The 15,546-nt window shown below is 45.2% G+C and overlaps 1 protein-coding gene across 2 annotated transcripts in view; it reads left to right on the top strand.

The window, feature by feature from the left end:
• Positions 1-540: 540 nt before the first annotated feature.
• ap3b1a (adaptor related protein complex 3 subunit beta 1a) overlaps positions 541-15,546 on the top strand; it is a 32,502-nt gene continuing 17,496 nt past the window's right edge. For both annotated transcript variants that reach the window (XM_061801052.1, XM_061801051.1), the window contains exons 1-19: positions 541-818; positions 3,675-3,750; positions 4,491-4,565; positions 4,834-4,929; positions 5,426-5,586; positions 6,661-6,727; positions 10,613-10,795; positions 10,944-11,099; positions 12,391-12,488; positions 12,562-12,616; positions 12,707-12,778; positions 12,845-12,907; positions 12,966-13,098; positions 13,176-13,285; positions 13,360-13,536; positions 13,759-13,945; positions 14,360-14,490; positions 15,131-15,278; positions 15,356-15,515. In XM_061801052.1, the coding sequence (XP_061657036.1) occupies positions 700-818; positions 3,675-3,750; positions 4,491-4,565; positions 4,834-4,929; positions 5,426-5,586; positions 6,661-6,727; positions 10,613-10,795; positions 10,944-11,099; positions 12,391-12,488; positions 12,562-12,616; positions 12,707-12,778; positions 12,845-12,907; positions 12,966-13,098; positions 13,176-13,285; positions 13,360-13,536; positions 13,759-13,945; positions 14,360-14,490; positions 15,131-15,278; positions 15,356-15,515 (2,267 nt within the window). In that variant the 5' untranslated portion in view covers positions 541-699. The remainder of the gene's footprint in view (positions 819-3,674; positions 3,751-4,490; positions 4,566-4,833; positions 4,930-5,425; positions 5,587-6,660; positions 6,728-10,612; positions 10,796-10,943; positions 11,100-12,390; positions 12,489-12,561; positions 12,617-12,706; positions 12,779-12,844; positions 12,908-12,965; positions 13,099-13,175; positions 13,286-13,359; positions 13,537-13,758; positions 13,946-14,359; positions 14,491-15,130; positions 15,279-15,355; positions 15,516-15,546) is intronic.

The raw sequence follows: 15,546 nt of genomic DNA, 5'->3' as shown, positions 1-15,546 counted from the left end.
AACTCGTGGGAAGCAATTCCTCAGATGCAGAATCATAATAATAAAGAATTTTTAACTCATTGTATGTTTTGGGGTTTAACTTTGGTATTTAAATATCTAACAAGCTCGTGATTTATTTTCTTAAGATTATTTTTAATAAAAGTAGTTCACATTCTTCATAACCGAAAAGGGTAGAATTTGCAAAACGCTCTGAAAAATAAACCCATTTGTTGTTTTGGAGATATTTGAAAACCGGGGGGTGTTTTCGGGATTTATGAAACACAAGAACAATCCATTTTTATATTTTCACATACATTAAATATAACACGAAAAGATCACACTAAACGAAAGAGCAGACAAGTGAAGATGCGTCACATGTTTCTATTCGTTCGTCTTCTGATCCTTTCAAACTGGCTGATCATAGAACTATATTTCATGGAACCAGATTCACACATAACTCAATGGCGAATACGATCTAGTTGCGCTAGCTCTATGTGCGGAGTTCACCCAAGCTGTCATGTGACGCCGGATGCTTCTTTCCGGTACTGAGAGTTAAAAAAAAAAAAAAAAAAAAAAGTTGGAGGAAAATCTCGAGAAGTTTGTCAGCTCTCTTCTGAAGCTCCACGACAGACGCCACGCCGACGCGACAATTGAGTGGGCATTCGGCGGCGGAAGGTTTTATTTTATTTTTGGTTCGCGTGGGGAGAAGAAGCTGGAAAGATGTCGACGACGGCTTTGTACAACGACCAAGGAGGAGCGGAGCCTGCGGTGGAGGCTTCCCAGGAGAGCGCCCCGGCCGCCGGGGCCGCCTTCGGTCTCTTCAGCGCTGACTTTAAAAAGTAAGAAAAACGACACGAGTATTGTTCCGTCGGCGTGTACTTCGCGCTTCGACGGAGGCGGTGAGCTAACCGGTAGGTAGGAAGGTGGCTCGCTCGCTACTTGTGATGCTGGGGAATGACCATTAGCCGCTAAAGTTGAGTCGTAATGGCAGATTGAGTTCAACCCCGTTTATCGCGGGGGGGCACGTGACACACCCACTCGCAATAGTTGGAAATCCGTAATGCACTAAAACCGTTCAAAGTAGCTTCCAAAAATTGCTTGAACTAAAACACATTAGAAAAAAAGACTTTATAAACTATTCCTGAGCACGTGATGTTCCCACGCCTGCTGTCAAGAAATGGGAGACTATCGCATAGCATCACTTTGAGGGAATGCAAAGAAGACCAAGAAAAAAGAGGCAAAGCCCGCTTGCTTCGAGCGATGGTTCCGGTGGAGGTGTGTCGATCCATTAGAGTAGGCGTGTCAACCCCGAGGTGTGGAGGCCAGATCCAGATCCGCAATATGGTATGGTGTACACATTTACAGGGTTTTGTCAGCCAATGTATACGAGAGGTGGCAAAGATTTCAGCAGAACTTGACAGGAGCTTCCAGTTTTTCTTTTTCTTTTTTTTTTCTTGGTTTCTTGGACCCTTTGTGTGTCCGGCTGGAGTTGAGGGGCACTGACGAATGTTGAGATTGTTTTACGAAGAAATCCAAGTTTGGAAAACATTAATCCTTTTGACACAAATGATATATCAACACATATTTTATGAATACCCAGAACGATGAGAAAATAGGTTTTCTCATGTTTTTACAATATGGGAAACCTTAAGAGACTGATCCTTATTTTTCTGTTTAACTGAACAATATGGAAAATGGACTTTTGATTTGAAGAATTTTTTTTTTTTTCAAAATCTGATTCACCAAAATTATTTTTGATGTATTTCAGTTCTGTGAAACACTAAGAAAATGAAATTTGTTGGTTTTTGGAGACCCAATAATTTTCAAAACAATGCAATTTAAAAAAAGTCTTTGTTTGGTGACCTGAACACACCAGAAATAGATGTTTTTTTTATCACGTGAAATGCAAAAATATTTGTTTTCATCTATTGGAAAGACAACATACTGGTTGTGAACAAGATAGAAACTTTTTTATTAATTTGGGGGTATTGGGGGAAAAAAAAATCCTAACCCAAAACTGATTAGTTTTGGGGGTATTTGATACTTTGAAAGATTTAAAAAAAAATCTTTACAGTACTTCTGGTTTTGTAACAAACATTTGTGGATGTTTCATGCATATGTGAAACTTTTTTTTTTTTCTGGATTTCAGGAACTAAGATTTTTTTGGGGGGAGGTGTCTTTATTGCATATAGAAATAGAGAATTTAGCATTTTTTTGGTGGGGAAATATCGTAAATTATATAAAAAAAAAAATTCTCAGATGTCAGAATGGCAAAAATAAAATATTTTTTTTCAGATATGTAAAAAACTAAGATGAATGATTTTTGAAGATCTTCTTATTTCCGAGACATAACAATAGATAACGGAGACATTTCTGTCTGCAATCCATTGATTCACGAAGTAAAGTCACGGAGGTCACGCGTTCCCGGCCGGCTCTTTCGTGATCGTGCGGGAAATGAGCACAGCGTCCGCAGGTGACCCACGGCGGATGGTTCCGGAAAGACGCGTGTCCTCCTGGAGAAGAATGACGCGCCGTCAAGCGGGCCGACTCGGTCTTGTGACTTAATTTGCCAAGTCGAGAGGAAGCAGACGCGCAAGCAAAGCCGGCGGACGCAGAAGCGCAGCCGAGCCGAGACGTCGGAGGGATGGACGGGCGACTTTTGACGTTCCGCTCGGAGGCCGCCGTCGCCGTCAGGTCGGCGATGGTTTCGGCCGAGCACCTGCAGCTGTCCTTGAAGGCCGGGCTGAGTCAGGAAGAACGGATCCTGACGCTCGGCGCCAAGACCACGTCTGGAGCCGGGTACGACCGGGACCCCGTCTGACGGCATTTTTTTGCTCGGCGTCTCTTCTGGATTCTAATTTCCACGCTTAATGTTGTACAGCAGTCATTTGGATCATACCTCTGTTATATCATCGCTGTATCAATTTTTTCATTTGAAGCTGAAGTGCTAAGAATTTTTTTTGTTTTTGGAGTGCCAAAATGACATGTCGGAAACTTAAAGGAAAATATGTTTTCCAGATCCAAAACAAATCTATTCTTTTTGGACAACTTAAATTCTACATTTTTTATTTTTATTTTTCAGATTTAAAATGTAAAAAAAAAAAAAATCTGATATTTGAAGCAGTAAGAAAGAATATTCGTGAACAGTAAGAGAAGACTTTTTTTTTTTTGTGTGTTTCAGATACTTCAAACACTAAGACTAAATGTAAACATTTATAACAATATTTTTTTTTAATGTTTTTCAGATGACTAAAACTTTGAATAATTCTTAATATAATGTTCCAATGTCAAAAGCCTTTAAGAAAAGTGATTGTGACCTGAAAGTCAAAGTTTTTTGGGGGGGAGTGGGCTTTGGGAACCTGTAACAGCCACCGTTGGCGATGATTCATGTGCCCAGCGTCCCTTGAGCAAACGTCTCACTTAGTGAAGCGCCATCCTGGTTGTTTGGACGACTTTGCGGCGTTTCCCCCTCGGCGGAATGTGAAGCACAACAGTGGTCTGCTGTGCGGCCACACAGTGCCGCACCAGTGGGAGCGTTAGCTGAGGAATGAGCTGCTCGCCAAATGTATTTATTGAATTTATTTTTTGCTTGCCTTTCTCTTTCCCCAAATTGGCCGACGCAGTTGTGGCCTTTCACACGCGACCGGAAAGCGCCGCCCGGCTCCTTATCTTGCCTCCTATTTGTTTTCCGACAGGAATGAAGACCTCAAGGAAATGCTGGAGAGCAACAAGGAGTCGCTCAAACTGGAGGCCATGAAGAGAGTCGTCGGGGTGAGTGCGCAGCGTCCCGCGATGCCGTCCGGTACGGATGGGAAGGGCGGGGATCGTACCGAGCTACACGTTACGTTAGTGGGTCAGAGGTAAACAAAAATGAATTGTGAAATCTCGTCCAATTGTCCAGGGCTGCTAAAGTATCTCAAAATTCATCTCCACGTAACACAGATGTGAAGCAGATTAATTAACATCATTGTCGTGAAGTAAATCATGCGGAAGATGAAAATAACTGTGGAATGTAATCCAATAGACTTGCATCCCATCCCATGCAACGCAGAAGTGAAGCCGTACTCGGGAAGTGTTGAGACGGCACAAATTGGGTGAAAGGACTCATAGGACAGATAACGTTTATTTATTGTAGAAATGTAGTCCAATAAAACGACTGCAAGATTAGCTCGTGGGGTCAGTCCGTGCAATCCAGATGTGAAGCCGTAGTCAGTCCGAATTTTAGCCAAGCGGTTTATGGAAAAAGAAGGAATATTGTCTAATGGTGGTGGGAGGGGGAAAAAAACTCTGTGGGTGGAAACGATGCAGCGCAGATGTGAAGCAGGAAAAGAGAAATGAATGACAAGTGTAGTCCGATCGTCCCCGGCGGGAAAAACAGTTTGACAGGCGGACGCCGTGCGGCGCAGCTGTGACATTCCTGGACGGGAATAAAAGTTCTTGTCAAGATTCTGAGCTTTTCCTCCCACCTTGTGCTGCAATTGCAAACACGACCGTATGCTCCGTCCTGGCAGCTCATCGCCAAAGGAAAGAACGCCTCGGAGCTGTTTCCCGCCATCGTCAAGAACGTGGCGAGTAAGAACATCGAGGTGAGACCCGAGTCGGCTTTTATCCTGAACAATGTCGCCGCTTCCACGCCGTGAGCCAAAAATCCTGCCTATTAGTCCAAATATGGCAGCTTCCTGAGTGCGTTCATTAGGCCACTGAATATTTCTCATCAGGGCACTCGCAGTTTTCCATCAGTGGACAAATCAACTTTTCTTGCACCGGTTTGACACCCTTTCGTTGTCAGTTCAGTGTGACATCCAACGAGCTTTTGTTCATGACTTGAATTTGCATCTTTGGTTCTTTTGTCAGCTGAAGAAACTGGTGTACGTGTACTTGGTGAGGTACGCGGAAGAGCAGCAGGACCTGGCCTTGCTCTCCATCAGCACTTTCCAGCGGGCCCTCAAGGTAATCAAAACCCTCAGAACCAAATCACAAATACACTCAATCAACGTCGGCCTGGCCGCCTTTTTTTTTTTTTTGTTTATTTCCCCCCCCCCCCCCCCCCACCCTGCAAAAGTTATTGGCACTTGGTTCAATTCCTGCTAGCAACCAGCAGAGTGTACCGTTCGTCCTCGCTTGACTAATTTGTTGCACAACTGAGCAAAATTGTTACCCTTGGGACTGGCCACAATAGATTTATCGAAGCTATTTTCAACGTTGCAGCACGGATTGGCGCGATTTGAATTGAGTGACATTCACAATGTCGCTGAAGTTTTTGTTTTATCAGAAGCAGCTCGCATTTCCCCTTTCCCCTCTTTGCGCTGTATGTTTATAATCCGTCCGTCCATTCGTTCATTTTCGAAGATGCCTATCCTCACAAGGGTCGCACTTTATTGACCCTATTAGTTTGCATTTTCTATGTTTCTGCTTTACAATCAAACAAGCACATGATTTCCAACAGGACCCAAACCAGCTGATCCGGGCCAGCGCACTGCGGGTTTTGTCCAGCATCCGCGTGACCATCATCGTCCCCATCATGATGCTGGCCATCAAGGAGGCTGCGGCCGACCTGTCGCCGTACGTCAGGAAGACGGCCGCCCACGCCATCCAGAAGCTTTACAGGTATCCGTGCGCAACTGGACAGTGAAGGCACTTTTTTTCTTTCTGGGGAATACTTTACGTTGAGAAAAGCATTTTCAACATGTCACATATCATCACTTCAAGGGAAACGGAAGACTTGTTTGCACAATTCTCCAGATAAGAAGCAAAGTGCGCTCACTTCAAGTCATTTATTCGTCCCTCCTCCCTGAATTTCGTTGTAAAATAAACCCAAAGAAAAAAAACCAAGTATTCTATATTTGAACGGCAAAACGTTCAATCGGACCTGATCATTTCGTCTCACGAGAGGCTGCTCGCTTAACGTTGAGAAACTGTACAAGGCAAAACTCCATCGACGGGCACATGGAAAGTAGCGTAGGTATACTGCAATTCTAAACTTTCAACCATCGGCAACTTTTAACACTCAAAGAGCAGCAAAACACGCGAATGGAGCGTCCAGACGTACTCTTAAGCGGCATGTGCTTTGTTTTTGTGAACATATCCTCTCATTCACCGGAAAAAAAAAAATCAAATGTCTTCTTTCAATGTATTTTTGTGCTCCAGCCAAAGTCATGTCTAATCCCAAAAAAATGTTGCTTCAGTGCAAAAGAACTATGTTGAAGTAAATGGAGGAGCATCGTTTAGTCAGCTCGTTGAAGTACCTTGTCAGGCAGTGACAATTGCTCAGATTTTTGCTTGTAACAGGGCTTGGTCTCCATCTTGCAAGCAGCACGGACACGCTAAATGCCACAATATAGCGCCAAAGCACTACTTTTATAGTAGACACGGCTTTGACCTGCACACAGAAACTGCGAATGGAATCCCCCCCCCCCCCCCCTCACAAATAACGGTTTACGTAGGGTAAAAACTACACTGTGTAGTCCCCCTTTTGGCCAAAATCAGGTGGCGTCGGCTGCAGCGTCCTGCGACAGCATAACTGGGTTAAGCGCTATTGAAAATGGATGGATGAATGCATTTTCCGTTTAATATATCGTACCGTTAAACCCGTGGCTAACGTACTGGTGACGCATTGGTGGAGCACTTCCTTATCACGGGCCGTGCGTTTGACTTTCTGGTCTCGTTCGTTTTGCTCCTCAGCCTGGATCCTGAGCAGAAGGAGCAACTGATCGAAGTGATCGAGAAGCTGCTGAAGGACAAAAGCACGGTGAGTGCAGGCCACCGGAGGGCGCCGCAGTCGAGCGTGCCAGTGCCACAGTTCTTTTTGGCAATTCCACATCCGCACCTCCTCAGATGGTCTCGCCCTCATGTCACCTGCATTTAAATTCACCACATTCTTGAATTGGGCGTGAAGATGAGCATTTGCAGGTCTTGGAATGAATGAATGTTAAATGCATCCCCCACGTATGTGCAGAAGGTCGCAATTATGTATTCATAGCGTAGACTTATCATTATACAGACAAATAACGCAGCATAGGCCGAGTGGCAGGGGGAGAGGAGCGCTCGTGTGCGACTGCGACCCAGGGAGCAGATGTAGAGCATATTTGGCTCTGGCCTGCTAACGAAGATAGATGACTTCTCCACGCGCGGGGGGGGGGGGGGGGCGTCGTTGCACAAGTTAAGCCCCCTCCCCTTCTCTTGATAGATTGTGAATATTTAATTGGAATTGAGGAAGTATGTTTTCACGTCTGCGTGGGATCTTCGAAGTCTCACAAGATGGCGAGCCAGTCGACTCGGTCTTCTCCTTTAGCGCGCAAGTAGTGGCTGTCGTTATGTGCCGTGGAAATAAGTTAGCCGTGCTTAGCGTTCGTAACTAGCCCCGTTTACAACTCCAGCATGCACTTATCAAGCGCATGTTTAAAGAAGCGCGCTAACATTAGCGATTAGAAATAATAAAACCATGGATTGACTTTTGAATTTTTTCAGAGACATGCAGGTGACGAGCTGAACATCAGCACAAGCATTAGCAGGCTCTGCAGTGCACAGTTTTGTAAACTTTCACCGGAGACAACATGTTTTGGTGGGTAACTTGATACTAGTGCCGACCAAGTACGCGGCCTTCCTCCTACTGCGGTGTCGCCATCAGGTTGTGACATCGTGTGCATGATTATAGTCCACCGTAAGTAACCATTTGATTTTGAACACCATTTTAAATCGTACATCACCCCGTAAGTGTGTTCGATTTTCCTTTTGGCGCATCCGTTCGACGCGCCAACGTCTGAGAGCTGACGGGTGCCCCGTGATCTTCAAGTATTGAAACTTGATTTATGCCCCCCCCCCCCCATTCTTTCGGGTATGCTTGTTATTACTTTTCTCTGTGGTCTGTTGAGTTTACACGCCATGTTTTATGTTACTTAGCATCTGTCCTCACTTGCTCAGATATTTTTCTTTTCCGTCTGAAGTGTTGTATAAAACTGACACACACAAAAAAGTCATTTAAAATCGAAATATTCAACCAGACCGTAGAATTTTGACTCGCCAAAGATTGCTAGCCTAATGCTAACGTGAAATGATCAACACCAGAGACGGGCTGATGTGAAGTCGCATCAATGTTGCAATAATTCTAAACTTCAAAATAACTTCTCCTTTGGGACACAAAGAGCAAAAACTCGTACAAACTGACACAAAACAAAATGAAAGATTTTAGATGCAGACCCCCAAATACGTAAGTCTTCATTCTTCTCCTCTGTGTGGAGCGCGCCAGTTACCGGTTGGCCACCCGAGCCGGCCGGCGCTTCTTTTCCCGCACTCCATCAAGGGCAAGCATCTCCACATTTGCGCCTCCCTGACCACTGTTAAAACCCATCAAACAATAAATCATATTCGAAAGGGTTGGAATTGATGGTTGAGGCCTTCGTTGACCCGAGTTCACTCGGTGCTAATGACCCAAAATCTTAAACGCCAGGCCAATCGCTGGACCACTTTGCTTTGTTTCCTATTGTTAAGAAGTTCAGCGCTGCCGTCTCCGTAATGAGTTCATTTAAAAGCAAACCAAGGCGATTAGCGCTGGGGGGGGGATGCGGGGAGTGAAACACGATTAGGTGATCCCCGGGAAACGCCGAGTCGCTTTTGCCTCTTGACGTTTACCTTTACAAATGTGCCTGCTTGTCTAAATGGCTTTGACGTGCGATGGGTGGGGGGGTGGGGGGGTCTTTTAAAGACAAAATGGGGACAGCGCGATGACAGCGGCGACGGCGGAGTTTGTGCAGCTGTTTTAGCGTGATGGATCTATTATGTCGCCATTACAAGATAAATGATGGATCCCTCCCCGAGCTCCCCTTCTCGCCCCTTTGGCAAATTGAAACCAGAGCACGAAAGAAGAAGGGGGTGGGGGGGGGGGGTCCTTATGATTAGGGTAGGTGGGATGGCCATTAATATTAGAAGAGGCGGGGAAAGGGGAGGAGATTCCAACCCCATGATGCACCAAGACCCCCCCCCCCCCCCCAAAAAAAAAAGGGACAATAATGAGTGCAGGCTTGTTTCTCGCGTGACGACCCAGCACTCCCTGCCTTCCCATTGCCAATGATTGGAATTCATAACGAAGCAGCTGCAAGCAAACACTTTGGGCTGCTCATGATTTTAGAGGAAATTTATGATATTTTTCGTTTTCCCATGAGCGTCTTGTCATAATACAGGGGCGGGCGTCCGGGCGGTCCGTCAATGACTCGGTGGTTTGAAATTTGAGTGGCGTTCATCATCACGCCAAGGCAAAGATCATCAAATCCTCGTTTAGCGGCAACATTTTGTCAATTTCATATTTTTTCACAAATCTAACCAGTCCCAGTGTGGGTCTTTTTTGGGCTTACTCTCTTCGGCGATGCAAAGTCACATCTGGCTTCACAAACAGCCACATGTGACATTTCCATCCGGCACAAGCGCTATGTTCTTTATCCTTTGCATAAAAGGACTGACATTACTCAAGTTTAGCGAGAAGCTAAGGCGTGACCGGCTTCACGTACAGCGGCGATGAGCTCGGCCACTAACGGCAAGAAAATCTGAATAACTGACTGGCCCTTAGGTTATGAGTGCCGTGAGAAAAGAATGCGACAAGTTGGCACCCAGTTGAAATTTACTATAAAACATGAAGCAAAAAGACTACTAAAGACTGTACGTTCACATACCAAACCTCCTCATTTTATATAGCAAAGGTCAGCTAAGTTAATGCTAACATACAATATGAAATGCCATAGACAAGGTATTTCAAACGAGCGATAAACCTTAACCTGAGACTCCTATTTTAAGACATCGCATCCCACAATACTCACAAACGTACGTTGTCGATTTTGTAGTTTACGGCAAGTCTGTGTGCTGTGATCAAACTCGATGAGCGCCATTTTCTTCTTTTTTTTTTTTTTTTTTGACTTAGGTTGCAAGTCTGGCAATACAGCTCAGTGCTGCCAGGTATATTGTGGCAAAACCTGTAATAGCTGATTTCAACCTTGCGTAATGTACAGTATAGACGCTTAAAAAAATACTTATTTATCCATGATATAACTGGTCCACTGTAAACATCTCAATTATTTCTAATTTGTAAATAGCGACTGCCATTTCTGTAAATCAACAGACATTAAAGGGAACATCCGAATTCAGTTGCGAGAGAAAACGGCAGCACCAACACCAGCAGTCTTGTTGTGAAGCATTATCGATGACTATAATAATATAGCGGGGATATTGTTTTCTGTTATGGCAAAAACGCCCCGCTGCCCAAACAAAGGTGGGGGGGGGGGGCTTTTAAATTGGAGCCAAACAAACTAAATGATAGAGTTGTTGTTCTGTTTCTCTGGGAATTGCACAAAAGTGGTTTGATTTGTAGGAAAGGTATAATTGATGGATTTTCTTTTCACATTTGTGTAAATTAGTCAATTTAAACTTTTTAAGAGCTGACATTTTTTTTTTTTTTTTCCCTATAATGAACCGCCGGCTGCAATCAAAAGTTGAAAATACTTTTTTTTTTTTTTTTTTCCCCCCTCTTGAGTGTTCCAGACGTTAATGAGGTCGGGCCGGTTACCAATTGTTTCTTTCTCCCGAGCACCTCGTCCCACTTTGTCGATTCTGTCTAATTGTCCGCCTTTGGCGCGGTCTCGCCGGCTAGCTCGTGGCGGGCAGCGTGGTGATGGCCTTCGAGGAGGTGTGCCCGGACCGCATCGACCTGATCCACAAGAACTACCGCAAGCTGTGCAACCTGCTGGTGGACGTGGAGGAGTGGGGCCAGGTGGTCATCATCTCCATGCTGACGCGATACGCCCGCACGCAGTTCACCAGCCCCTGGAAGGAGGTGAGTGCCCGCTGCCCGTTTTCATTTTCATCCAGAGTCCGGGACATCTTTTTAAATAATAGTTTTGTTTAACATAACTTGAAACGGATGATTTGACAATGAACGTTTACTTGAAATGCTTTTGTGTTCGTCTGTCTGCCACATTCAGGGTGCTGCGGTTGAGGAAGACTACAATAAGGCTTTCTACGACTCGGACTCGGAGGAGAAAAAAGACCCGGAAGGAGCCAAACCGTACACGATGGACCCGGACCACCGACTGCTGCTCCGGAACACAAAGCCGCTTCTGCAGAGCCGTAACACGGCGGTGAGTTGACACCCGGTCGCAAATTACAAAATGACGCCAAAGAGAAGTCGACACTGAAGTGGTGTCACCGCACCGAAAATTCTGACTTCAACACTAAACCCGCGTAAAGTACTTTGATACCGGTACTGAAACAATATCAAAATCGGAAATAAAAGCAATGGAATGAAAATTGTCAGAACAACTTCTAATACTTGTATATCTATTTAGTGTAATATTATCTATATAAGCTATAATAGACTCACTATTTTAATTGTATTACTATTATTACTTGTTGTTTTAATAGACTTGCTATTCTTCCATTTGGATGGATGGATGGCTCTATACATTTTCTTCAATTCTTGTCCATTTTAACGGCAGGTAGCCGTCACGGTCAAATAAATCTCAGCCTTCGAACAACTGCTACTTAACACACACGTGGAGCTCCAACACCTACAAGCAGCGCGCACAACACTCACAGCCTTATATTCTCTCTGCTTTGCTTAAAAATGTCAACCCAAAAAAAAAAAAAAAAAATATATATATATATATGTGTGTGTACAGCTCATGCTGCCCAACCCCCATTCTCAGGGTGATTTATTCCTGGATGCTATTTTGTCTAAACACAAAGGTACACAGACAAAGTGGCAGCTGTCACGAGATGACCGCACCAGTTGAGAGCGTTTCTCCATCACGGGGCTTCTCCAAGGCCTCCTCGGCGCTTGCCAATGATTAAAAATGGGATACACATTCCATTTTTTTTTTCCCCCTCTTACAACGCAGCGTTATTCTCTGTTCTCGTAGATGTCTTTACACACACAGGATACAGAGTGAGGGGGGGAAAAACCCTGTATGACCACATTTTGGGTCTTTACCATTATTTTTTTTTCTGTACCGGTGTTGAATACAGATTTGCCAAAGTAGGAAACTTTGCCTCCCAAAGTAATTCATCATTTTAAAATGTTGACAGCTCTGTTTGTCATTTTAAGGAAGTACAGCAAACGGTAGTAGCTTGTCTTTGTTTTGGGAAACGTTTATCGTTAATCTTTCTGGAAAAGTGACACTTCAACAGCATGTCTTTTTTTTATTTTATTTTTTTTTTTTTTGTGGGGGGGGGGAGCGCAACATTTGTGCTCCATTAAAGCTGATTCTGATTCAAACTTTTAGTATCGTGCAATGACTAGTTTCTGTTCTCGTTGAGAGTTCAACATCAGGAGTTTTTGGGGCTAGTGCAACATCATCAGTTTATCCGTAATAGAGCAAAGAAAAGGGTCGACAATGTGAATTGGAATGCGCACGTTTGCTGTGATTTGAGGTGGTGATGGCGGTGGCGCAGCTGTACTGGCACCTGGCGCCCAAACAGGAAGTCAACGTGGTCACCAAGTCGCTGGTGCGCCTGCTGAGGAGCCACAGGTAAGCGCGCGAGCACGGCCGCTCCTCGCTGGACCTCCAGCCGTTGACCGCATTTGTCCGTCACGTATCGCAGAGAGGTGCAGTACGTGGTTCTCCAGAATATCGCCACCATGTCCATCCAGAGGAAGGTCAGTGCCCGCTCGTGAAGTCAGCCAGAATTCAAATGCTGCCCTTCCTGTTGGTATTATTATTCTTTTTCGTCTTTAAAATCCAAACAGGGGATGTTTGAGCCCTTCATGAAGAGCTTCTACGTCCGATCCACAGACACCACGCACATCAAAACACTGAAGGTTGGATCCACGTTGCGAATATTTAACACATTGGATCCCTTTTGACTGTGAAACTTTCTCCTATAGTTGGAGATCCTGACCAACCTGGCGAATGAGGCCAACATCTCCACCATCCTGCGGGAATTCCAGGTTTGTCTTAATGATTGTGGACGACGAGACGCCAGCCTTGACGTTGGTTCTCCCGCAGACGTACGTGAAGAGCCAGGATAAAGCCTTCGCGGCGGCCACCATCCAGGCCATCGGGAGGTGCGCCACCAATATCGGCGAAGTGACGGACACTTGCCTCAACGGTCTGGTTCTGCTGCTGTCCAACAGAGATGGTAAAGTGGGCACTGTTGTGTTCCTGTGGGGGAGGGAAGACCCGTTGTCATGATGCCTGTGTGTGCGTTGTGGGCAGAGGGGGTTGTGGCAGAGAGCGTGGTGGTGATCCGGAAGTTGCTGCTGACCCAGCCCACCCAGCACAGCGAGATTATCAAGCACATGGCCACGCTCTTCGACAAAATCACGGTACGCTCCCGCCCGCTCTGGTTATTGCTCAACGGACAGAGGTGGCACTCAATTTCATTGGGTCGCCCTCGCAGGTGCCCATGGCTCGGGCCAGCATCCTGTGGCTGATGGGCGAGTACTGCGAGCGCGTGCCCAAGATTGCGCCTGACGTGCTGCGCAAGGTCGCCAAGACCTTCACCGCGGAGGAGGACATCGTCAAGCTGCAGGCCGTCAACTTGGCGGCCAAGCTCTACCTCACCAACTCCAAGCAGGTACGAGGACCCTCGGGGAAGCGCCCGATTACAACGCAGAACAAAGGAAGAATTCCGTTTATTCGTTTTCAAGAGTGCGAAGCCTTATTAGGATGGCGGGTGATCTTGAGCAGAATGTTAATGTGGATCATGGACCACTTGTGACCAAGGAACGGCACAATGGCCATTGAATTGATGCAAAACACTACAACCAGCTCAAGCACATTTTTGTATCTTCTCCAGACCACGCTACTGACCCAGTATATCCTCAACCTGGGCAAGTACGACCAGAACTACGACATCCGAGATCGCACCCGCTTCATACGCCAGCTGATCGTGCCCAGCGACAAAAGCGGCAACCTCAACAAATACGCCCGCCGCATCCTTCTGGCATCCAAGCCCGCCCCCGTGCTCCAGTCAGCCTTCAAAGGTACCTCCCACTTCTATCAGAATCGTCAACCCGCGTTTCCCCCTGAACGTTCAGGGTTGCCAGACCCACTCTTTGAGTCGGGATTCATGATACTGACACAGAATGGATTTTGCGACCCAACAATATCCTGGCCGAGGATTAATGTCATTGTATGTAAAATATCATGGAAACATTAGCTTTAAAAAAAAATGGACCAGAAGAGCGTTTTGGGATTTTGATGACTTAGTGATTGCCCACACTTTTCATGTCTGTGGGGGCTTTAGTGTGGATTAAATATTAAGTCCTTTCTGTAGGGTTTTATTTTACCTCGCGACTTTTTTTTTTTTTAAAAGTCGGCCGTGTCGTTTTTAATGTCCATAACTGAAGTCTTTCTCTCCACCCCCCCAACGGCCCCCTTCTGGCGCCGCCTTTCAGATCGCGATCGTTTCCAGCTGGGCACGCTCTCCCACAGCCTCAACAGCAAAGCCGCCGGATACCAGGAGCTGTCCGACTGGCCCGCGGTGGCACCCGACCAGTCTGTGAGGAATGTGGAAGTCATTGAGCCAGTAAGTTACTGGTCACACAAGTCTATGACTTTTGTGCTGTGATCAAACAAATTCATTTTGATACTTTTAATATAGTCAATTAACCTGGGGCATAATGAAAAGCCAACATTCATTTGGGCTACAGATTTCTTTATCTGTATAATACCTTGTGTAATAAAATATCAAAATTCCTTTTACCCATGGCTGAATTTGGTCAAATGATAAGAAAATAATACATATTTTATTTCTTTGGAAACTAAAATTCAATTGATTAAAAACCTGACATGGACAGTTTAAAATAGAAAAAATAAAATTCTCAACTCTATTTTGTTTTTGACACGATAATAGAATATAATTTTCTTTTAAACTTGTAAAAATATGGTAGTAAGAAGTATTTCAGGCCTTACTTAGTTCTATAGGAAAGTCTTTTTTTTTTTTTGTTCTGTTTATTTTCTTTGTTTACCGCACGACATTTTAAATGCATTTAGAGTTTTGAGCAGTTAAAATGTTTTGTAAAACAAAATGTACTACGCGTTTTGATTTCTTCAGCGGCCCGACTGTCCAGCAAACAATACTTGTCAGACCTAAAATAGATTCTCTGTTATCAAAAAATCTTTACTTTTTGGATGGGAGAAAACGTGCTTCCCTCTGTCCCGTTGAGGTCAACGAGTGGGCGCCGCTGGTTGGGAAGGCCAAGCCGCCCGAATCGGATGAAAAGTTCTACTCTGACGAGGACCGAGACAAGAAGGACGACTCTTCCGACAGCAGTGACGACGACGACGACGACAGCAGCAGCAGTAGCAATGAAGGTAAACAGTTAAGGTCAAAACATATTGACTCTCAAGCACCGTTTATGTCGTCACGCTCCGATTGTGTCTCTGATCAGAATCTGGAAGTAGCAGTGACGAAGAATCCGATAAGAGATCCACTGATTCTGGCAAAAGTTCTGGTGAATCAGAAAGCAGCTCCGGCGAGTCCGAATCCGAACGCAAGAAGAAAACCAAGAAAGCTCAGGCGGGGAAACGCAAGCAAAGCACCGCTGACAGGTACTGAAGTGGCCCGCATGTTTGACTTCCT

This window comes from Syngnathoides biaculeatus, chromosome 17, assembly GCF_019802595.1.
Source record: "Syngnathoides biaculeatus isolate LvHL_M chromosome 17, ASM1980259v1, whole genome shotgun sequence".
Taxonomy (NCBI): domain Eukaryota; kingdom Metazoa; phylum Chordata; class Actinopteri; order Syngnathiformes; family Syngnathidae; genus Syngnathoides; species Syngnathoides biaculeatus.
The sequence above is the reverse complement of the archived record's forward strand: the minus strand, read 5'-3'. Positions and strand labels throughout refer to the sequence as shown.